Genomic DNA, 24,573 nt, shown 5'->3' on the forward strand with positions numbered 1-24,573 from the left:
AGCTACTTTCATGCCACAATGGCAGAGCTATGACAGACTGACTGTACAGCCTGCAAAGCCTCATGTTTAGGTTACTATTTGGCCCCTTACTGAAAATGTTTTAACTCCTGCCTTAGAGGAATGAGGAACTCACATCTGGAGCAGAAAACATACATGACCCTGGGACCATCTTTTCATACCAGAAAGTAAGGCAGCCATCACAGACTACCGTGATTATGTCAGAAGGGCTCAATAGTCTATTTTAAAAGACCAAACATGGGAGAATTTGCACATCAGTAAAGACAAAAACTACAAATGGAATAAACCATATAAAGTATGTTTAAATTCACAGATTTATAGTGATGTTGAAAAACTCACTGGTCATCTTTGGAGGATGGTGAAAAACCCACCCATTATTCCAAATATTTAGTAAATAAAGGAAAAGAAACATTTAATATGCCTTTCCTATAACAACCATACCTCAGCAAAAGCATGCAGTTGATGAGGAAAAGTTTATAGATTCCAGCTAAGAAGGAATGACAAAACTAGAAAATCACCTAGTGGGAAAAGGGATCTAAGACGATAGCAATACAGGAGGAAAAAGACAAAATAGTGTACTTGCTAACAGCCAATACTATCTCAGAGGGATTCTTACCCCCACCCCAAAAGTGAACCTGCATCTGATCAAGCCTGGAGATCAAATTAGCAACTTAATGGAAACAGAGGAAAAAGAGTAACACCACAAGAATGTAATCAGTAAAATCCAGATGGTGTGAAACTTTAGAAGACCTAGTTTCTTTCTGTTTTTAAAGATTTATTTGAGGGAGGAGGGGCAGAGGGAGAGTCTTAAGCAGGCTGTCCGCTGAGCACGGAGGCCAACTTGGGGCTCAATCTCACAACCCTGAGATCAGGACCTAAGCTGAAATCGAGTGTCAGCCACTTAACTGACTATACCACCCAGGCACCCCAAGACCTAGTTTCTTTGACAAGAAATTTCCAAGAAGAAAAACGGAAAGGGTATTTTAAAAGCTTTAAACACAGGATGCCTGGGTAACTTAGTGGCTGAGTATCTGCCTTAGGCTCAGGGTGTGATCCTGAGGTCCTGGGATTGAGTCCCACATCAGGCTCCCCACAGGGAGCCTGCTTCTCCCTCTGCTTATGTCTCTGCCTCAATAAAATCTTTTTTTTTTTTTTTTTTTTTATGATAGTCACAGAGAGAGAGAGAGAGGCAGAGACACAGGCGGAGGGAGAAGCAGGCTCCATGCACCAGAAGCCTGATGTGGGATTCGATCCCAGGTCTCCAGGATCGCGCCCTGGGCCAAAGGCAGGCGCCAAACCGCTGCGCCACCCAGGGATCCCATGCGTCAATAAAATCTTAAAAAAAGAGAGATTTAAACATTTTGACCAAATGCAAACATTTGACCAATTCAAAAATTCAAACCTCACTTGGACAATCCATCAGTATAAATATATTTCTGAGACAATTAGGGAAATGGGGACACAAACTAGATACTTGATAATGAGGAATTACTGTACTTTTGAGGAGCAATAATGGTAATAACACCTTAAAATACCCTTCTCCTAGAAATGCATGCTGAGGTGTGTGCAGGTGAGACACTTCAGAAAGAGCTCGGCTGGGAGTGCTGGGTTTAAGAAGACTGTCATGGCATGAGATGGACATAAGTGGATTAACTGCTAAACCTGGGTCACTGGTACTTATAAGTTCAAAGTATTATACTATGTCTAACATGTTTAAGATTAAAAAAATAATCAGTGAAACATAGCTTAATGGGTTAGAAGGGGAGAAAAAAAGAGGGCAGCCCCGATGGCTCAGCGGTTTAGCGCCACCTTCAGCCCAGGGCACGATCCTGGAGACCTGGGATCGAGTCCCATGTCGGGCTCCCTGCATGGAGAGGCAGAGCCTCTCCCTCTGCCTGTGTCTCTGCCTCTTTCTCTGTGTGTCTCTCATGAATAAATAAATAAAATGAAAAAAGAAAGAAAAGAAAAGAAAAGCCCCTGTGCCATTCTTCACATACCAGTCTGGTGAACCAGGATTGAAAGATCAGCACCATCCAGCCACCCCACCCATGGCAAGTAAGCAGTCTGGGGACTTCAGAAAACACAGACCAGCCCCTTGTACTCTAGGCTAAAGCCTCCCTGATGCAGGTCGGTCCCTCCAAGAGGTGCCCCTCACCTGCTTCCCTACCACCTGTATTCCCAGACCAGCCTCTGTTCCTGCGGGAACGGAGCTCTGCTTGCGGTTACTATACAGGGTATCCTGACACAACCTGCTTGCGGTTACTATACAGGGTATCCTGACACAACCATGACTAGAAAACAAACCCAGCTTCTTTGAGATCTTAGGGTCTCATCTGCCCTCTCCCTCTCCCCAAAGCAGAGACACTTTGTGAACAAAGGATACTGTACTGGTTCCGATGTTTTGCATTCTCCTTCATTCTCTGTAACTGCTGCTGGTGACATTTCATGCTCCATGGGTTAGAGTGTTTAAGCTGGGAACTGATATTCCCCTTTTTCTCTACACTGTAGTACAAGACTTCAGATTTTTTTAACCACTCGAACTCTTCTTCTAATTTGTGGCTGTAAGGAGACAAGAAGCCAATAAATCACAACGTCTTATCAAAATTGAGGGCCAAAGAGGCACAAAAGATCTTTTGGAGTGATGGATAGTTTAAGGTCTTGATGTGGTGAGAGTTTCAGTGTATACATTAAACACTTCAAATGGATACATTTTATATAAGTGTATTATAACTCAAGAAAGCTGATTTTTAAAAAATTGAGGGGCCAGCTCACTTTTTTCTACCGTTAGGAAAGCCTCAGATGTGAGAACACCCTGTCTCCCCCTGTACCTCCAATCCACCACCCCCATCTTATCCCCACCTCCTGCCCCAAGCCGCAGCCTTTACTGCCCTCTTCTAGGTGGTACCACTCCCTGGCTTCTAATACCTGCAGGTTCCCGGATTCCAAATGCTGGAAACTAGGAAAAGCTGAATTGAAATCCCATGGGAATAAGCCAACCTGCTTAGCTGCATTATATATACTTCAATCTATATATATTATTTATATATTCACAAGCTCTGACAAGGAACGGCACTTGGAAGGCTCTGTATAGCTGGATCCCACATTTCAGGGATGCCCAACTGATCATTTTGTCTTCCACCACCAGTGAGGAACCTGAGGTGATGGGATGGCTCCTCGCTGGGCCTGGCACAGGGCAGGTGCAGCAGCAGTGAGTGACTACAACTCTGCTTATCCACAGTGGCATAATTTAACCCAGAGTCTTTTTTTTTAATTCCTTGTATGTTTAGACTTTATTTCAAAATAAATTAACTAGCAGGTTATATATCCTAACAAAAGGCTAATAACAGGGGCAGCCCCGGTGGTGCAGCGGTTTAGCGCCGCCGGCAGCCCAGGGCGTGATCCTGGAGACCCTGGATCAAGTCCCACATCGGGCTCCCTGCATGGAGCCTGCTTCTCCCTCTGCCTGTGTCTCTGCCTCTCTCTCTCTCTCTGCATCTCTACGAATAAATAAAATCTTAAAAAAAAAAAGGCTAATAACATTTATAAGGCAGAATAAACAACAAATCAGATGACTTCATTATGTCTTTTTTTAAAAAGATTTATTTGAGAGAGAGTGTGAATGAGAAGAGAGCAAGAGAGCGAGATGAGGGGCAGAGGGAGAAGCAGACTCCCCACTGAGCAGGAAGCCTGATGCAGGGGTAGATCCTGGGACTCTGGGACCACAACCCAAGCCAAAGGCAGACACCCAGCCAACTAAGCGATCCAGGAGTCCCTGGTTTGTTTTTGTTTCTGACACAGAGAAGGGGAAGAAGGAGAGAGAGAGAGAGAATCCTAAGCAGACTCCATGCAGAGTGTGGAGATCCACGTAGGGCTCTAATACATGATCCTGAGGATCACGACCCGAGCCAAAATCAAGAGTTGGACACTTAACCAACTGAGCCACCTAGGCATTCCATGTCTGCATTTATATAGTGGATTTGGGTAATATGGTGTAAATCTGACTCATTTTAAATCTGTACTTTCCTTTGTTTATAACTTCCCTTTAAAAATCAATTCCTAGGGGCACCTGGTAGCTCAGTCAGTTAAGCATCTGACTCTCCATCTTAGTTCAAGTCTTGACCTCAGGGTCATGAATTCAAGCCCTACATTGGGCTCCATGCTGGGTATGGAGCATACTTAAAAAATAAAAAAATCAATTCCTAGATTTAGGATATATTTTCAAAGGCCAAAGTGGTAAAATTCCACTTCAAAAAAAAATCTTATTTTTATTTATTTTTTTAAAGATTTGATTTATTCATGAGAGACAGAGAGAGAGAGAGAGAGAGAGAGAGGGGCAGAGACACAGGCAGAGGGAGAAGCAGGCTCCATGCAGGGAGCCCGATGTGGGACTCAATCCCGGGGCTCCAGGATCACACCTGGGCCGAAGGCAGGCACCAAACCGCTGAGCGACCCAGGGATTCCTCCCCCCCCAAATTTTTAAAGGTACATTTTTAAAGGGGTACCTGGGTGGCTCAGTTGGTACTTTCTGCTCAGGTCATGACCCTGGGGTTCTGGGATCAAGCCCCATGTCATCAGGCGGCTCCTTGCCCCTTGGGCAGTCTACTTCTCCCTCTCCCTCTGCCCATCCCCCAAACTTGTGCTTTCTCTCGGATAAATAAAATCTTTTAAAGGGCAGCCCAGGTGGCTCAGCAGTTTAGTGCCACCTTCAGCCCAGGGCATGATCCTGTGCATGATCCTGGAGACCGGGGATCAAGTTCCACGTCAGGCTCTCTGCATGGAGCCTGCTTCTCCCTCTGCCTGTGTCTCTGCCTCTGTGTCTCTCATTAATAAATAAATAAAAATCTTAAAAAAAAAAAAAAAGTACATTTTTATGTAGCTTTCTCTAAATTTGGTAAAAGTCACTTTTGTTTTAGAAAGTACACAAAACTCTTTTCATATATGCCCAAACTATAATTGAAAAATCACATGAGGGATCCCTGGGTGGCAGAGCGGTTTGGCGCCTGCCTTTGGCCCAGGGCGCGATCCTGGAGACCCGGGATCGAATCCCACGTTGGGCTCCCGGCATGGAGCCTGCTTCTCCCTCTGCCTGTGTCTCTGCCTCTGCCTCTCTCTCTCTCTCTCTCTCTCTCTGACTATCATAAATAAAAATTAAAAAATTAAAAAAAAAAAGAAAAATCACATGATTATCTTAATTGTAAAATAAAAAAAGAAATGCAACTGTAAAATACAAAAGAAATGTGACATGTATTTCTGAGATGCCTGGCTGGCTGAGTCGGTTAAGTGTCCAACTCTTGGTTTTGACTCAAGTCATGATCTTAGGGTCATGAGCTGGGAGCCCCACATAGGGCTCTATGTTCCACTGGGAGTCTGTCTGAGTATCTTCTCACTCTCTCTCCCTCTGCCCCTCCCTGCTGCATGCTCATGTGCATGCTTATGCTCTAAAAGTAAATAAATCTTTTTAAAAAATAAAAACGAAGTGTGATATTTCTATAATCTAAAGATGACCTCAGTGCTGAAGAGAGAATTGGCATTGCCTTTTAGCTTCACCTATGATACACATTTTAAAAGTCTACTATATCTTCTCCATTTTCTATTTCAAAAATACTGATCTTAAAATGCTAATATTTAACACAAATTTCAAAAGTATAACCCACAGTCATTAAAGAAAAGTTGTGGGAACTGGACACTGAGTGACAAGGCACCTACTAAGTCTATCATTTGAGTCCTAGCTCTAGGGGGCTGGGTTGTAAATAAGATCACACTTCTCCTCCTGCTGAGTTCATACATACCTCTTCATCTTTTCCTCTTTCCGGTGCTGCCTCACCCAGTCCTTGGGGCTCTTTTCCGTTTCTAGGACATGATGTTTTTTGTTTGTCCACCTCAGGAGCTTACTTTTTGGTTCACAGTCTGAATTGTCTACACTATCCACAGTTCCATGGTCCCCTTTTAATGGATATGCTATTAAACATAAGTTCCTGTCTTCATCTTCTTCAAAGCGTACAGACACCACACCTGGAAGGGGAGGTGAGGAGCAGAAAGAACTTTTAATTCCATAGAAGATGTGTTATAAATAACATGATTGTAACATTTGTTTTTTTCTTACCCTGTTCCTTAGTCTCTATGTTGCCAGAGGCCCCAAACTCATCTGCAAACCTAACAAATATCAAAACAGCTAGAAAAGATGACACCATACAAGACAAGCGATTAGGGAGTAAACATGGCCGAGAGTCATCCTCTCTGATGCACTCAAAAAGGCAAGAGCCAAAGAATTACAAGACACATTTTTCCATCATTGAAAATGTTTATTAAGTTTTATGTAATTCTTCTAATCCTAAGAAAGAAGAAAAAAACATTTGCTCTTTTTATCTTGTGGGAATTTTTGATGCCCTAAACAGAAACTCCGACGGCCTGAGGCTTGCTTTAAAGCAGAGCCTGAACACAGGGGGAACAAAGGTTTATCCTGAGGGGTAAGAAGCATCCAAGGGTAAGGGAAGACTGGGCAAGCAAAACAAAATAAAGGAGCAAACAAAACAAACCACACAGCACAACAGACACCCTAGCAAAGGCTTCTTGTAGCACCCCCACACAGGTGGGCACCCCAAGCCTTTTATCCTCAAACATGTTACTTTATTGGTCTTTGCAGTCACAAAAGAACAAAATGAACACAAGGCAAATAGGGTTGGGCCGGGAGCACAGACGCGTGGTGGCCTTGAAAGCAGCTCTCCCCCTTGAGTCTCTAGAACCTGCCATGTGTAATTAGACAGTCTTTGAGGAGGGGGCTGTCAGGTGGGAGCGTTTCAGCAGGTGCCGACGAGCGCCTTACAACCGACTGGCTGAACACCTTTCCTCCCAGGCCTCTCTGGCCCGGGATCACTCAATTTGCTCAGTCCTTGCTGCCCGCCCGCTTGCTCGCTCGCTTGCTCGCTGCAGGGGAATGCGTGCTCAGAGAGATGACACTTCTGAGGTGGTCCCTGGCTCTGGGCGCAGAGGAGCAGAGGACCCCGGGTGAGGAATTCAGGGGACCACACATTCCTGTGGCCACGGGGAAAGAACCAGGGGGAAAGGGGGGCAGGGGCAGCCAGCTAACAAGGGGCCTTTGGCTTTGTCCTGGAAAAAACAACAGAGAAGGACCAAGTGAGGGCCCTCAACTCCCCGACCCCCCACCACAACACACATGCATATTCAGAGTACAGAGAGAGGCGCCCAGTACATTCTGTCTTCAAAGAGCATGTTTCAACAGTCCCAGAAGAACCTAGGTTGTTCAAGAGTCTTTTGTATAATCAAGCAATGTAAATTTAATTTCCTTAATGGATTCTTTGATTTACAAAATATCCCCCTTCCCCAGGAAAGACCACATTACGCTAGTGGCTGCTGATGTCACCCCAAAAATGCAGTATAAAAAGAAAGAGTCACCATATGTGAATCAAAGGGTTGCCATAACATCGCAATTTCGGGGACATTCCGTAATAGCAAAGGGCTTCAGCTAATCAGCACAGGCCTCCCACTCCTGCATTCCATCTGACTCAACCCTGCTCCCAGCCTACCTAATCACCAGGGCTTCTGGTTTCCTGGAGAACAAAAAGCAGGCCGCAAGGATTCTGGGTAAAATCCTCCCAAAGTCTTCCCCCGCTGTTCCCCCAGGGGGGGCTATGGGCTACTGTGATCAAGAGACACCTGAACATAAAACACAACTATACTTCCACCAAAAATAAACTCAAAACAAATCCACAAAACAAAACAATTGAGCAATCTTACCAGGCCTTGCAAACTGAGGGTGTGAGGTGCTGGGCTGAGGGCCAAGAGGAGGAGGGAAAACACAGAGTGTGGGGAGGGGTGAGGGCTCCCGGGATGGCTGCCAGGGCCTTCCACGGCTGCGCCGCCTCTCATCTCTCCTGGCGCCAGGCGCTGGCGACCCCTATGGTAGCGGGGGCTCACCTTTGTATTGGGGAGTGAATTTGCGCATCTCGGCTGGGAGAGTCTCGTAGAACTGGTGCTCTCTCGGAACCAGGGGCTTGCATAGAGTCGTCTCGTTGAAGCGGAGCACGCATGAGTGCCCCCCAACCTGATGGACAAAGGGCTCCAGCAGGACGCCCTTAGTGCGGGGCTCCACGTCCATGGCCCTGAAGGCTGGGCTCATCCTCCAGGCGCAGGCGGCAGGGAGAAAGGGGAGGCGGCGGGATCCAGCGGCCAGCGCGTCCTCCGTCTGTCGTCCGTCTGGCCTCAGATCCTCGGTTGCGCGGGCTAGGACGCTCGGCTGGAAGCAAAAAGACACTGGCATTGGAAGCGGCCTGGGAACCGTCTTAAAGCCGCGATCATTTCTCCGGCAGAGACAAACAGCCAGATCTTAGGCGGGGCTCCGCCCACGCCGCCCACTCCGGCTCCGCCTCCTCCCGCAGAAACAAACAGCCGGAGCTACTGCGGGGCGGGGCCAGATTCCGACAAGCAGGGACTGGCCCCAGGTGTTCCGAAAACAGCCAGTGCCCTCCACTAGGCGGGAAAAATGCAAAGCAACGATAAGGTAAAGTTCCATTTCAAACCTAATAATTCAGATTAAATCTTGCCATTTTCTAGTAAGATTGTTGACTTCATACATTTTTAAAAATATTTTGAGCGAGAGCGAGCGCACGAGGTAGGGCTACGGGTAGGGGAGAAGCAGGCTCCCTCCCCGGTGAGCAGGAAGCCAAATGGCGAGCTGGATCCCAGGACCCAGGGATCATGACCCAAGCAGAAGGCAGACGCTTACGCGACTGAGCTACCCAGGAGCCCCCCATACATACATATTTTTAATACTTCATGTTTTAGAGTAGTTTAAGGTTCACTAAAATTAGACGGAGATAATTGCTCACATAACCATCTGCCCCCACACATGCATTGCCTTCTCCGTTATCAATATCTCTCATCAGAGTGGTAGGTTTCTTACAAACTGTGATGAACCTACATTGATTCATCATCATAGTTTACATTAGGGCTAATTCTTAGTCATTAATTATGTTTTTATAAAATGCAGTTAAAGGGAAAACCTGCTTACTCACCATCGGGTAAGATTTACTCCCCCAGAGTGCCCCCCCCCCAACCCTAAGGCCAAAGACAAGCCCCATTAACCTTATTAGCAGCAGAGCTTGGGCCTAGCTTTAATGATTAACGTCTGTATCTAAAAACAACTGATCAAAGCTGGCTAACTCCATTTAAAAAGATACATGGTGTTCTAGGTCAGTGACTATTTTTATCAGTTCTATCCTGATCTCCAAAAGCTGGGGCACACCTTTATTTTTTATTTTTTTTTTTGTTTTTTTTTTTTAATTTTTTTTTTTATTCTTTATTTATGATAGTCATACAGAGAGAGGCAGAGACACAGGCAGAGGGAGAAGCAGGCTCCATGCACCGGGAGCCCGATGTGGGATTCGATCCCGGGTCTCCAGGATCGCGCCCTGGGCCAAAGGCAGGCGCCAAACCGCTGCGCCACCCAGGGATCCCTGGGGCACACCTTTAAACCAAAGCTGCACTCCTAGGGTAATCAGGGCCTGAGGTTTAGGGCCTTAGACCTGACTTGCATCTCTAAGCACCCCAGATATCAGCAAAGCAACCTCAATGTGACTGTTAACCATTTCAAAGCATGTCAAGCTAGTTCTCTGTTTTCTGTCTATAATTTACAAACTACACAGGGGCTACTAGCACTACTGACAGGGTGTTGGACATTTCATTATCTGTACAGGGTTCTTAATGGGAACTGGAAGAGTCCCCCATGTACCCCAATTGACATGCTGGTGGTGAGAACAGGTCTGCTGAAGATGTGCCCACGTCCTCTAAGGTGAGTAAAGCACCTATTACATGCTAGGTTCATTACAGAAACTTACCTCATTTGGTCCTTGGGATATTTTCTGGGAGGAAGACACTATCCTCTCTGTTTCAAACAATGAAGCTGATTTGGGGAGGTGAGGAAACTCTTCCCGGGCCAGGGACAATAAGCCACAGCTCTCAAATGAACCTCAATCTGTTGGATGCCCTCCTAGGGACACCTCTAGGTCTCAGAGTCTTTGGCACTAATTCCTTGATACAGCGCTCTTCCTATGAACAAGGGACATTTAGCCTATTGTGAAAGTGCCTTCACCATGTGTATTTTCTGTTTATAACATAGCCTCCCTTAAAGAGTTTAAATTGGTTGTTAATCTCCTTTTAGAGAGATCCAACTGTAGGCCAACAGGACTTGAGGATTAGGAATCCATAAGCTTTCCTATATGCAAAGAGACGAAAACCAAAGGTCCTGGCACCACCTTCTCATCAGAGAAGCCCTCAGGAGGCAATGTGCTGAGCAGGGTTGTAAGCTCCAAGGAGTATAGTCCAGTCATTCCAGACTCTCTCCAGAAGGTGGAGCTCTGAGATACTTGGCCACTTAAGCCCTTTCTTAGGGTCTACAGACCAGTTCATACTAATGCTAATGCACTAAAGAAACCTCTGGAGTAAAAGTAATACCAAAAGAAAGCTACTGTACTGACTTAGACGGTCTGCCAGTACCCAAGCACAAACCAGGTACCATAATTATTAAATTGTCAATGCACAAACACAAAACACTTCCCATGGTCCAGGCTTTAGAATCACAATCCAAACCTTTCATTAAAGTATAAACTGCTTTTGTTACCAGAGTAATGCTAACACCAAAGTGAATCCAAATCCAACTCTGTTCAAGATTCCTTAAATGTATTCAATTAAGTAGAAAAATAAAAATCTTTTTCTCCAGGCATCTCTTACCCATCTAGGGATGGTAAATCTACAACAAAAATTGGTCCCTCATGGCAACTCTAGTGTATGGTGCATGGGTGTGGCTGGAGGCCAAAAGGCCAGGTGAGTGTCTCTATCTCCTCTTCCCAGGTCCTCAGTGTATTCATTAGCTGCTGGGTATGATGTGGCACCTTGCCACCCTGCCCCCCAGCACTCAACTCTGGCAGTCCACAGAACATTGCTCCCTAGAGAATCATCATCATCTTGGGTAGAGAGGCAAGAAAAATAAGGCTAATCCTCGCCTGACCCAGGCTGATGACAGAGGAAACTGCCAAAAATGAAGCGAAGTTAGGGAGACAACTGATTACCCAGTAGTGAGGTGAAGCCAGATTCTAGTCCCAGTTCAGCCACTTGATTGTTTGGAGAAAGTCTCCAAGTCCCTGGCTCCCTCTGGGATCCAGTTTTCTGGTTTGTAAAACAGAGAACACAGACCTGGAGTAGCCCTTGTGTGGGTGGTATAATGCAATTAGTGAGTGGTAACCAGTAGTTTGTTTTAACCAAAAAGGAAAAAACAGTAAATATCATTGCATTGCAAATAATAAGTCCTGTTTTGTGATTCTTTTACTTCAATGATTTTTTTAAAGATTTTATTTATTTATTCATGAGAGGCACAGAGAGAAAGAGAGGCAAAGACACAGGCAGACAGAGAAGCAGGCTCCACGCAGGGAGTCCAATGTGGGACTCCATCCCAGAACTCCAGGATCATGCCCTAGGCTGAAGGCAGGCACTCAACCACTGAGCCACCCAGGCATCCTTTTTATTTCAATTATGTTTAGTCTCCCAAGATGAGGATAAGTATATGGCTTCACTATACCACATATTTATAATATTTGGGGTTGTGGATGAAGAAGTGGAGCTTGCCTCATCTCTGTGGAAAAATGAAGGATCAAACTTCCCAAAGATTACACAGATCAGATCGGCTCCCACTCTAGTGGCCTCAACCTGGCCATAAGAAAGAAAAGTGCCCAAAACACCTGCTCTTTTTCACCTGCTACTTTCTGTTCCACATATGATTTTAGCAGAGGGATTTTTAAATGTCTCAGTTAGTCTAAGGCCCAGTTTCCCAGGAGTCCTAGAGTTTTAGTGGTTACTGAGAAGTCCATGCAAAATGCGTGGACCCTGTGACTAGGGAGGGAATAACCATGAAATACTGCCCTCAGATTTAGCATCTAAATTTAGTTTTCCACACTGCCTCATATTGGTCCATGAAACGATAAACAAGTAAGGAAAGCAGAACATAATACATCCTAGGACAGGACATAGATTTCCTTTGCAGCCCATCCCCTTAAATCTATTAATCTGGTTTAAGGATCTGCTAGAAACAATGCCTTAATTTCTTAGCTTCTAAAATATTGTAAATAAGGATGCCTGGGTGGCTCAGTTGGTTAAGTATCTGCCTCTGGCCCACTCATGATCCCCAGGGTCCTGGAATGGAGCCCTATGTCTGGTGCTCTGCTGTGCGCTCCCCCTTCATGTTCTCTCTTAACTCTAATAATACAATCTTTTTTAAAAATTTAAAAATAAAATACTTCAAATAAAACAACTATGACTCATGAAAACCCCTGAGCCCTTAGCTCACACGCCTAGAATTTAGCTAATGAGGTTACAAATGGAGTCTGCTGGGGCCACTTAACTGCCTCAAGAAAAACCCCAGGGTTGGATAGTCACAGGGGGTGGTATGAGGCACACCAGCCTGATGGTGGAAAAACAACACTCATCATTCACACCTCCTCTCCATGAGCCCCAGAGCCACCACCATAAGGTATCTGCACACAACCCATGACTACACCACCAGGGTCAGTCACTGGAATTCTTAAATACTGTTGTAGGAATGCAAAAAGTGGTCTAGCCACTTTGGAAAACAGTTTGGCAGTTTCTTAGAAAGTTAAACATATACTTATTATATGACCCAATAATCCTATTCATATGTATTTGCCTAAAACAAATGAAAACATCTACACAGATCTGTACATCATAGAGATACTATTTACAATAGCCAAAAGGTGGAAACCCAAACATCCATCAAATGGGTGAATGAAAAAAAAAAAAAAAGAAAAAAAAAAGGTGAATGAATAAACGAACTATGATATAGCCATATAATGGAATATTATTCAGCAATAAAAAGGGATATATTGATACATACAACAACAAAGATTCATCATAAAAGCATTATAAATGAAAAAAGCCAATCACAAAAGATTATATGCTATATGATTCCATTTATATGAAATTATAGAAAAAGCAGAACTCTAGAAAGTAGACAAATAGCTGCAGAGGTAGGGGAATAGAATTGACTGCAAAGAAGACTAAGAACTTTTAGGAGTAATGAAAATGTTCTACACTGTGACTAGGATGGTAATTATAGGCCTATATAAATTTGTCAAAATTGGGGATCCCTGGGTGGCGCAGCGGTTTGGCGCCTGCCTTTGGCCCAGGGCGCGATCCTGGAGACCCTGGATCGAATCCCACATCGGGCTCCCGGTGCATGGAGCCTGCTTCTCCCTCTGCCTGTGTCTCTGCCTCTCTCTCTCTCTCTGTGTGTGTGACTATCATAAATAAATAAAAATTTTAAAAAAAAATAAATAAATAAATAAATAAATAAATTTGTCAAAATTCATCAAATTAGACTTAAAATTGAGGAGTCTTATTGTATATAACTTATACTTCATTTGAGGAATTAAATTTTTCTTATACTTTTTAATTTACCAAATTTTCATAAGTACATATTATTTTAATAATCAGGAAAAAATTATACTTAAAAAGATCCTATTAGCTGTGAAATAGCTTCTATATGTAAACGCTTTGGTTGAGATTTACTTTACCAGCCATTCTAACTGGGCTCACTTGCCACACACTGAGCACCTTGAGTCACTCCTGCCAAGATGCCTGGGTCACCATCTTGGTCAAAGTAAGGACTCTCCCATCCTTTTGTGCAGGCATTCCCAGATGGTACAGACTTTCAGGGACAGCCACGTTTTCCCTCATAAATCCATGACACCCACTGCTAAACCTAAAACCATTTGCTCACTTTGAAAGCCCAATTTTATCAAGGTCTTAATACTAGCAGACTTCTACCAGTTGCATGGATATCTTTTTCAATTCTTGTAAAGTCAAAGCAAAAGCATCCTTTATACACAAACAAGCAGAACAGAAGCATAAACCCAAAAAACCTTTCTGTAAAACATTCATCAATAGCATCAAATCTGTTATTATACTAGCTTCCTTGTTATTTTTCAAACATGACTGGAATACAACTACCTCAGGGCCTTTGCACTGCCATCTTCTCTGCTTGGTATACCTCTTCCCCCAGGTATTCCCTCTGCTCACAAGCTTACCTCCTTCAGCTCTTTATGCAAATGTCCCTTCTTTAATAAGGTCTTCCTTAGCTACCCCATCTGAAAGTGCCGTATCTTCCTGTCCACACTCCCTTATACAACCTGCTTTATTTCTCTTTAGTACTTATCACCACCATCTAATATACTATGTTTTTTTACTACTACTATGTTTTCTTATTTGTCTTATTTTTTGTATCCCCCATCTTGACTCCACCAGAAAACAAAGTCCATAAAGACAGAGATTTCTGACTGTTCTGTTTACTACTGAGTCTCCAGAGTCCAGAAGAACACTAGCACAGAGTAGGCACTTCACAGGATGTGCCTCAAATCACTACTACGTCATGAACGCTTTCTGCACACAGATCAACAAAGAACTCGAAAGGCACCCACCGCAATTATCCAAACCCTCACCAATCATATAGTGAGTACGATTATTAAAATGAGGTATGAAAAAAAATAAATAAATTTTAAAAAATGAGGTATGCAACACACTTTACAAAATGTATTTTGCATTTATAATTCCCCATCTATCAAGTCTGCATTACCTGTGGAGTATAAATGAAGGACCCTGTACCTGAACACTCATCTGGGACCGGGTGGTGTGGAAACATTTCATGTAAACAAAGCTTAAGCTCTTAATGTAATGACAATCAATCTCTTGGAAAATTCTCTCTTATGGAAAATCAGGCAAGAAAAGAATGGTCATGGGCAGCCCCAGTGGCCCAGCGGTTTAATGCCGCCTTCGGCCCAGGGCGTGATCCTGGAGACCCGGGATCAAGTCCCATGTTGGGCTCCCTGCATGGAGCCTGCCATCTCCCTTTGTCTCTGTCAGCCTGTGTCTCTGCCTCTCTCTGTGTGTGTCTCTCATGAATGAATGAATGAATGAATGAATGAATGAATGAATGAATAAATAAATAAATAAATAAATAAAATCTTTTAAAAAAAAGAATGGTCATTCAAGAATAAACTTTAAAAGTGTGGCCTCAGGGCACCTGGCTGGCTCAGTCGGTGGAGCTTGGGACTCTTGATCTCAGGGTTGTAAATTCGCACCCCACATTAGGTGCGATATATCGATATCGAAAAAAAGATATATATATCTTTTTTTTCCTCCCTTAAAAAAGGAAAATGGGGATCCCTGGGTGGCTCAGCGGTTCAGTGCCTGCCTTTGGCCGAGGGCGTGATCCTGGGGTCCTGGGATCAAGTCCCACGTCGGGCTCCCAGCATGGAGCCTGCTTCTCCCTCTGCCTGTGTCTCTGCCTTTCTCTCTCTGTGTGTCTCTCATGAATAAATAAAAAAAATCTTTAAAAAAATAAAGAAATGCAGCCTCAAGAAGATTAAAATTCTACCATAGTTTAACACAAACATACTAGGGACGCCTGGCTCAGTGGCTGAGTGTCTGCCTTTGGCTCAGGACGTCATCCCAGGGTCCTGGGATCAAGTCCCACATCAAGAGCCTGCTTCTTCCTCTGCCTGTCTCTGCTTCTATCTGTGTGTCTCTCATGAATAAATAAATAAAAATCTTTAAAAAATCAAAAACAAAACAAAAATCAAATATACTAACTAGCATTCAGAAATTCTGTTTTGGTATTGAGTTCTCATCCCAAAGACCCAAGGTTTTCAAGTTGCAAAGTTATCATTAAAAGATAATTATCCGCATCTTTTGCAGGCAAAACAAAGAAAGGCCACGTGTTGGTTCTAAGTCTCTGCTGAAGGCCATCTTCAGCAATGCTGGTGGGTCTGCCATCCAGCCTTATTTTTTTTTTTTTAAGATAAAATTAAAAGATTTAAAGATTAAATAAAATCTTTAAAAAAAAAAGAAACATAGAATATTGTTGTCACAGAAGAGGAAGTCAAAATGCTGCCCCAAAATGTAGGGGAAAAAGTACTGCAGGCTGTAGTATTTGTCTGCTTTTTGAAATGTGAACTTCTGATTTCTTTTTTCATTCTAAACAGTCACTTTCTCACCTACTTGTTTTCATCATTGTAAACTCTTCTGTTTAAAGATGGCAGTTGTAATTATATATTTATATAAATAGATAATATATGGCCTGATCACCGCCATCATGGGTTGCATGCACGCTCCCGGGAAGGGAGTCCCAGTTGGCTCTGCCCTACCGCCACAGCGTCCCCACCTGGCTGAAGCTGACATCCGATGACGTGAAGGAGCAGATCTACAAACTGGCCAAGAAGGGTCTGACTCCCTCGCAGATCTGTGTGATCCTGAGAGACTCCCATGGTGTTGCACAAGTACGTTCTGTGACAGGCAATAAAATCTTGAGAATTCTTAAGTCCAACGGACTTGTACCTGATCTCCCTGAGGATCTGTACCATTTGATTAGCTGTTGCTGTTCGAAAGCATCTTGAGAGGAACAGAAAGGATAAGGATGCCAAATTCCGATTGATTCTGATTGAGAGCCGTATTCACCAATTGGCTCGATATTCTAAGACCAAACGAGTCCCCCCCCCCCTCAACTGGAAATATGAGTCATCCACAGCCTCTACCCTGGTCGCATAAATTTGGCTATGTACTCAAGCAATAAAATCATTGTCCACTAGAAGCTAAATAAATAAATAAATAAATAAATAAATAAATAAATAAATATTTATGTTATATAAACTTGAGACAGCACAAAACCTGCATCTGCCCCATGCCAAGTGGTAAGATCGTTATTCCCTTCTCTTCAAATTGTCTATATATCCCAAACTTCTTGAAATATTCTCAATCTCTGAGCATATGTTACCTTTATAATAGGGACGGAAAATATTAGAGGGAAAAATAAAAGAATTCACGGAGACTAAAACAGGAAAACACATTCAGTTGTTCAGCTCTTGAAAGTTTTAAGCTCATCCACAAAAACAAAAACAAAAACAAAAACACTGCCCTAGCCCACACCATGCTCAAAGCTCTAATCCATGATGGAGACCCTGGAAGATGGACCACATGTAAACAAGTAAGGAGAACAACCCAAACACATCCTGCCTTTAAGGTATGTCTAAGGCACTGGAAGACCGGATGAAGAACTGACCAACTCCTCAAGCTTCAATGACAATGGGATACAACCATGCCAGAGACAAGAACCACTGCCTATGGAGTACTTAGTCTATTCTGTGACACCCATGCTCTTACAACACCCCTCGATTTACCTTCCTAATGGATGGAGTACTGAGGCCCCAAGAGGGCACCATAACAGGTAGACTTCAACACAGAAAACAAGTGATGGAAGAGTTACTGCTGAGAATGGCTGGAATCATAGTCCTAACTTCGAAGGAGCTGTAGCCTGGCTGGCTGGCAGGGTGTCCGTCCACCCCCACACACATGGCCCCCTACCCCCATACCAAAGCAGCAGAGCCAGAGAGATAAGACACAGAAGCTCTGCACTGACTTGACACAGATGCCTGAGATCCAATACTAGGTATTTGTTTTCTCCCTCATTAACATTTTATTCTAGTTTTAATAAAGGAAAAGCTGTACGTTGTACATGGAATTATTTCACTAAAGCCACAATACGGCAGATTCCCCTAATGCTGAGGGACAAATAAAGTGACAGATTCTGTTAAAAAAAATCCAGATATGGACAGCCCCGGTGGCCCAGCAATTTAGCGCTGCCTTCAGCCCCCAGTGTGATCCTGGAGACCCGGGATGGAGTCCCGTGTCAGGCTCCCTGCATGGAGCCTGCTTCCTCTCTGCCTCTCTCTCTCTGCCATGAAAAAATAAATAAAAATCTTTTAAAAAGTTAAATAATCAATCAATCCAAATAAGCAGGACACCTGGGTGGCTCAGCGGTTTAGGGCCTGCCTTCAGCCCAGGGCGTGATCCTGGAGTCCCAGGATTGAGTTCTACATCGGGCTCCGTGCATGGAGCCTGCTTTTCCCTCTGCCTATGTCTCTGTGCCTCTCATGAATAAATAAATATTTTTTAAAAATCCAGATAAGCTTTTCTGTAAGGGAAATAGCCTCTCAGATGCTTCATCTCTCTAGAACCACCAGCACAACCACGCTGCCCTATCTCTCTGCCTCAGATCAGATTTCTGGAATGAAAGACTAGCATGTCCCAAGATGGAAGGAGATGAGGAAGAGCTTTAAGCCTAACTAGAAGTATGTTCATCAGAGTTACACTGCTAGAATTACAAAGTTTTAGCAACTTAAAAAGCTTTTTCTAGTAAAACCATAGCACTGCTGCTTCAGGGAAATTAAAATTATTAATTCTAAAGTGTCACATGTTCTCTTTATCAGAGTATCACATTTCTTATAAAGAATTAAATGCATTTCATACACACACCAAGAATTTTCAGTCCTCCTTAAAAAGACCATTACTCCTCTTTCAAGGGTTATTCTCCATCTCCAGTCTTCTCCTTGGTGCAGTCTATGACTCCCCACACCACCTTGTAGGAAACAGACACAACAGAAACACACCGAAGTGACTGCTTCAGACTGCAACTGAAATTGCTGTGAGGTCTAAATCTGTGAGGGATTTTCCTACCTTGAGTCATAGTTCTCTCCTCTCTTGTGCCGACAAGTAATGGTCCATTCATTGGCTTTAGGCAAGATTACATGCTTTCTGCATGTGGTCAATGTTTACCCCTACTCATCGCTCAGTTGGCTCCCAAACCAGATGACACATGAACTCATTCTCTGAAACACAGGGAGCCAAAAATGATTCAGTCCTTATGGGCAGCCACAAAACCCAGGCAGCCCTGACCTGCCAAGGCCAGCACTCCAAGTGTTGTACCTGCTGATGGAGGGACCAAGGCGTGTCCTGCACTGCACCGGGTACTGTGTTCCAGGGAGTGCAATTTCTTCCAAGTCCTTGCAAAACCTCACTCAGGTAAATACTCTCTCCTCAAGGGTCTGCAAAGTGGCCCAGGCTCACAGCATCAATCTGGAAGTTTTGTTTTGTTTTGTTTTTTTAACATTTATTTGAGAGAGAAAAAGAGTGCAAGGAGGACAGGAAAAGTCTTAAGCAGACTTCCTGCTGAGTGTGTAGCCCAACATGGGGCTTGATCCTATGACCCAGAGATCATGATCTGAGCTGAAACCAAGAGTAGAGTGCTCAAACGACTGAGCCACCCAGGTGTCCCCCAATCTGGCAGCTTTTATCACAAACTACTCAGAGGTGTTCCTCTGTGATGAACCAGAAAAGAATGATATGTGTGTGAGAAAATTCTTGATGCTGGCACAGGTCACAGCTCTATGCCATTTGCCAGTCATCCTCCAGAAGTCCTGAGATTTCTTTCCAAAATAAAGCATAACAAAAAATTTACAAATTTCAAAGATATCAAATTCAACCACATCCAGTTATGAAGCAAATCATAATACACTGACTCCTTCGGAATCACCCAGCTTTTAAGAAGGGCAGTGACTTCAGTCACTCAAGAGCACATTTGAGGACTGGGAGGGAAGGCAGATGGGACACTTTTGACATCTTACCTCTTTGTTCCCTTTTTTTGGCACTATATAAAGAGCCTCCAGTATTTTCAAAAAAACACTGTTTTGAGAGTAAGATTAATCATTTCTGGAAGAGGAGCAGCCTGTCCCCTCTTTTTCCAGCCGTCACCTGCCCTAAACCTCTTGGCCACATCCATCAGTTTTTCAGAGCCCAGAGACTTTCAGCTGCCACTTGCATCTAAGGCTTACAGTCCTACCCTGGCCTCCAAGGAGGTGCAGCATCCTAATCAACCCATAAGGCCCTCAAGCATGCAACCCCGGGAAGGTGTTGCTGTATCTGTCCCATGAGGCCCAGCATAAATACTACAAAGGGCAGGGGCAGCTCAAGGGACCTGGGGAAAAGACACTTGGGTTCCCATACTCTCTGATAAGGACAGAGCAATAAAACCCAAACCCTCAGCAAGGAGTTGGCAATCAACTCCACTATCTCTCCTCGAGGCACTCACCTCAGAGAACAGACACTGTTCATGGAAGGACACTTTTCACTGCCTTACATGAGTAGAGCATAAAGGCAGAAAACTTGAAAATGTTCATTAAGAACTGACTCATTTAGGAAGACCATCATTTCGGCAATATTCAATTAAATAGTTTAAGAGTGGTGTATGTTTTTCCTGTCATGTTCAAGTTCATAAAAACATACATTCTGGGATGGCTGGGTGGCTCAGTGGTTGAGTGTCCGCCTTTGGCTTGGGGTGTGATCCTAGAGTCTCAAGATCGAATCCCGCATTGGGCTTGCATGGAGCCTGCTTCTCCCTCTGCCTATGTCTCTGCCTCTCTCTCTGTCTCTCATAAATAAATAAATCTTAAAAAAAAAAATACATTCTGTGGTCAAATACACTATCTAGCCTTCTTCTTTGCTGGAGATAGCTCTCAGCAATCTCCCAAGGAAAGGGTCTGATTCTGTTTAGCATGAGAACCAACAGGTGCTGGTCTACACACCTCCACAGAGCACCTTGTAAAAGAAGCTAAAGTGAGACCCCTACAGAGATTTAGCATCACTTCTTGCTCATTAAAGGGGAAGAATGAGCTAAAGGCGCAATCCACAGACACCAAATTTCAAGCACATTAAACAAATGGGCATCAGAGTGAAAAATGGCAGGCTTGGAGCTATGTTAATCCCAAGACAGGGATCCCTGGGTGGCGCAGCGGTTTGGCACCTGCCTTTGGCCCAGGGCGCGATCCTGGAGACCTGGGATCCAATCCCACGTCGGGCTCCCGGTGTATGGAGCCTGCTTCTCCCTCTGCCTGTGTCTCTGCCTCTCTCTCTCTCTCTGTGACTATCATAAATAAATTAAAAAAAAAAAAAAAAATCCCAAGACAAATGTTCCTGCAGCCTTAGCAATGACACCAAAGTTGTATAGATCTGGCATCTCAATCCCAGATAAAAAGTCCTATCTAGAGTTAGTTTTACTCTTACAAAACAAAACAAAAAAACCTCTATTCTTATAGAACAAGCTTTGAAAAAAAAAAAAAAAAAACAAGCTTTGAAGGTGATGCAAGATTTTTATATTCCCCAAGGCAGTAAGATGGAACTCACATAGCCCATGGGGCCTCTCATTTCTGAAGTATGCACCTGGGGACAGAAAAGCCTGGAGCAGAAACAGCAGCACTAGCCAAGTGTTCTGTCTTCCCAATTTCTAACACATCTTATTAAAAGAAAAAAAAAATTAATCTTCTTTAGGCTTGGGAATAGACACTCAATTTCTAAATCATGTATGAGTGTCTCAAATAAGATAAATGGATGGAAACATAGAACAAGTAATACTAAATGATCTCCCATTTTGATCATGACTCTCAGTTAAATACATTCACAAGAGTGAAGACAAGCAAACAGACCCAGCATTGCAAAGAAAGTTTTGTGAATTCTCTACAACAGAAACCAAACAGAAGAGGCCCAAGAGGCCCTGACTGACCCCAACTGCCCTGAGGAGTTTATGACAGCAGGTACTGGAACTCCATCTCCAAATCACAAGGGTTTCAGAAACAACCCAAAGTCTGAAACTCTTCAGTCCAGAATGGGATGAGATCACCCCAGGAACAAAAAGGACACAGATGAAAGACTTAGTATAGTGAGGGTCCCAGGAGAAGGTGCTGGAGCTATTATTTCTATTTTCCATGGACAGGGTGCTGTAGGTACTGACAAAATAAGCAACAGCTACATTTCACTAACATTTAAAATCAAATCAGCCCCTGTGGCTTAGTGGTTTAGCACTGCCTTCAGCCCAGGGCCTGATCCTGGAGACACGGGATCAAGTCCCACATCGGGCATCCTACATGGAGCCTGTTTCTCCCTCTGTCTCTCTCTCATGAATAAATAAATAAAATCTTAAAAAAAAAAAAAAAAACCTATCAGATTTCTTTAAAAAAAAATTAATAAATCAAATCAAATCAAGGGACGCCGGGATGGTTCAATGATTCAGCGGTCTGCCTTTGGCTCAGGGCATGATCCCAGGGTCCAGTGATAGAGTCCCACATCCGGCTCCCCACAGAGAGCCTGCCTTCTCCCTCTGCCTATGTCTCTGCTTCTCTCTCTCTCTGTCTCTCATGAATAAATAAATAAATACAACTTTTAAAAATAAATTAATTAAAATAAAATAAAGGCACAATTTTTCTGTTTAACCACTTGGTTTTGCTATTCCAACCTGGAGACCATACTCTCAACCATTTCAGTCTTAATTAAATGGCATCTTGGGCAGCCCAGGTGGCTCAGCAGTTTAGTACCACCTTTAGCCCAGGGCCTGATTGGGTGACCCAGGATCGAGTCCCATTTCCGGTTCCCTGCATGGAGACAGCTTCTCCCTCTGCCTGTGTCTCTGCCTCTCTCTCTCTCTCTCTCTGTGTCTCCCATGAATAAATAAATAAAATCTTAAAAAAAAAAAAAAAATTAAGTGGCATCTCAGCAGTTTAAAGCACAAAAACGCTTCCAATCTTCCATGTAAAACAGCAAAATGGTAATGTGCTACATCCTCCCTGGTCCCAAGGCAACTCACTGTGGGGCATACTACCACAACCAACAGCAGGAAGAGCTTGCTTCCTCCCTTCATCCCCAGGGCTTAACCATGTGCAGTGGTGGCCTTTAACACAGGTCAAGGGGAAAAGACTTTCAGGAAGACAAAAGGGCCAGTGGAGGGGGGGGGCTATAATGGAAATGAGAGATACAGGAGTCCTTTGGAATGAATTATATATTACGTGAACAATACTCCATAAAGCTGTTATATAGAAAAAAAAATCAATACAGTAACAGGGTCACACTGAAGAGATTATAACCAGCTTGGGGTAGAGGTTCCAGTGACAATGTCACATCTCTACCACCAAAAGGTGAAGGTAGAGTGCTCAGGAGAGCACCTCCAAATGTGGCTATGAGAATAGCAAAGAAGCATGCAGACATATTGGAATAGGACTGATTCACAAAATATGTGGGTAAAAAGCATAGCTTCTAAAGGAATACATTGTTTTAGATAATAATTGTGTACATGCAATTAAAAATAATAAGTATTATAGGAAAGTCAACTTCCAAGTACATCTCTTTAAGTTTATGTAATACACTTTTGAGTTGTATAAAAAAATTCGTTTAAATCTCCCTGGCAAATTGGGGCCTACCTTATCTTGGGGTGTACCTGGTGCTTAGCCTTCTCTTCATGCCTGTCTTCATCTGTAAACCAGGCACAGTACAGTTTACAAAGGTGCTCTGAGGGGATCGTGTCCCACGTTGGGCTCCCTGCAGGGAGCCTGCTTCTCCCTCTGCCTGTGTCTCTGTCTCTCATTAATAAATAAATAAAATCTTAAAAAAACAAAAAAAACAAAGGTGCTCTGAGGTGCCCGCTTGGCTTGCATGCAATGCACTCTTCAAACACAGGCTGTCCTCTGCCCCCTACTGCCCTGCAGTTCTTCCAAAGAGTCTACTGGGAGACGGAGGCCACAGGAGGGACCAGACAGTATGGCCTCTGGAAGGAGAGTGAAGAAAGGAGGCTTTAACACCAGGCAGAGGAATGGAGTGCCATGGGACATCCTGCCTAGCCTTTAAAGAAACAGGTTTTTAAACTGGTTACAAGTGTGATAAAATGACCACCATTATTAGTTTGGGAGCCTCTTCAGTGTGCAGATTTTCTTCCATATGCTTTTCTATTTACATAAACAGCTCTTAGACATTTTCCCTGGGGAAAATTAACCAGGCAGCCTGGGTGGCTCAGCGGCTTAGCACCGCCTTCAGCCCAGAGCATGATCCTGGAGACCCGGAATCGAGGCCCGCGTCAGGCTCCCTGCGTGGAGCCTGCTTCTCCCTCTGCCTGTGTCTCTGCCTCTCTCTCCTCTCTGTATATTCTCATGAATAAATAAATAAAATATTAAAAAAAAAAGAAGAAGAAGAAAATTAACCAGGCAGAGAAAAGGGAAAACCTGGTTTCACAGACACCCAGCATGTCACTACTGCAATGGCATGGGTAGAAGGATAGTGTCAGCAAGAACCAGCATTTATTGAGGTCTTCTGTCCACATTCTTACTTAAGGAGCAAACAAAAAGATTCGATTCTTATACACATTAGAAGCACATGTGAAGGGGATGCCTGGGTGGCTCCACGGTTTGGCGCCTGCCTTTGGCCCAGGGCGAGATCCTGGAATCCCGGGATGGAGTACCATATCAGGCTCCTGGCATGGAACCTGCTTCTCCTTCCTCCTGTGTCTCTGCCTCTCTCTCTCTCTCTCTCTCTCTGTCATAAATAAATAAATAAATAAATAAATAAATAAATAATAAACAAACAAATCTTTTTTAAAAAAAGAAGCACATGTGAAAAGGGAGGTTTGAGAGAAGAAAAAAATTTAAACTTAAGAAAAACTGCTAGTGCTTAGAAAGCTCTCAAGCTACTCCATTACATTTTATACCATAAAAATGTTTTGTTCCAGGTAACTGTGGGCTCATGAATTTAGTTATCTGGTTATTTGAAGATTTTAAAACCAAAGGTGAAAGAGGCGGCAGTAATACTGCCTTCACAGTCCTGAGTTTG

The 24,573-nt window shown here is 43.7% G+C and overlaps 1 protein-coding gene and 1 pseudogene across 4 annotated transcripts in view; one reads left to right on the forward strand and one right to left on the reverse strand.

The window, feature by feature from the left end:
- The window catches only part of IP6K2 (inositol hexakisphosphate kinase 2), a 31,673-nt gene that overhangs the window by 2,666 nt on the left and 4,434 nt on the right, over window positions 1-24,573 (reverse strand). For 2 of the 4 annotated variants that reach the window (XM_041762588.1, XM_041762589.1), the window contains 3 exons: window positions 7,954-8,272; window positions 5,808-6,030; window positions 2,402-2,577 (listed from right to left, as the gene is read on the reverse strand). In XM_041762588.1, coding sequence (XP_041618522.1) covers window positions 2,402-2,577; window positions 5,808-6,030; window positions 7,954-8,155 — 601 coding nt within the window. In that variant the 5' untranslated portion in view covers window positions 8,156-8,272. Of the gene's footprint in view, window positions 1-2,401; window positions 2,578-5,807; window positions 6,031-7,953; window positions 8,273-18,609; window positions 18,762-23,174; window positions 23,698-24,573 lie in introns of those variants that run through there. The other 2 variants (XM_041762590.1, XM_041762591.1) reach the window with 2 other exon arrangements.
- On the forward strand, window positions 9,362-17,607 carry LOC121495312 (annotated as a pseudogene).

This window comes from Vulpes lagopus, chromosome 7 (assembly GCF_018345385.1).
Source record: "Vulpes lagopus strain Blue_001 chromosome 7, ASM1834538v1, whole genome shotgun sequence".
Lineage (NCBI taxonomy): Eukaryota > Metazoa > Chordata > Mammalia > Carnivora > Canidae > Vulpes > Vulpes lagopus.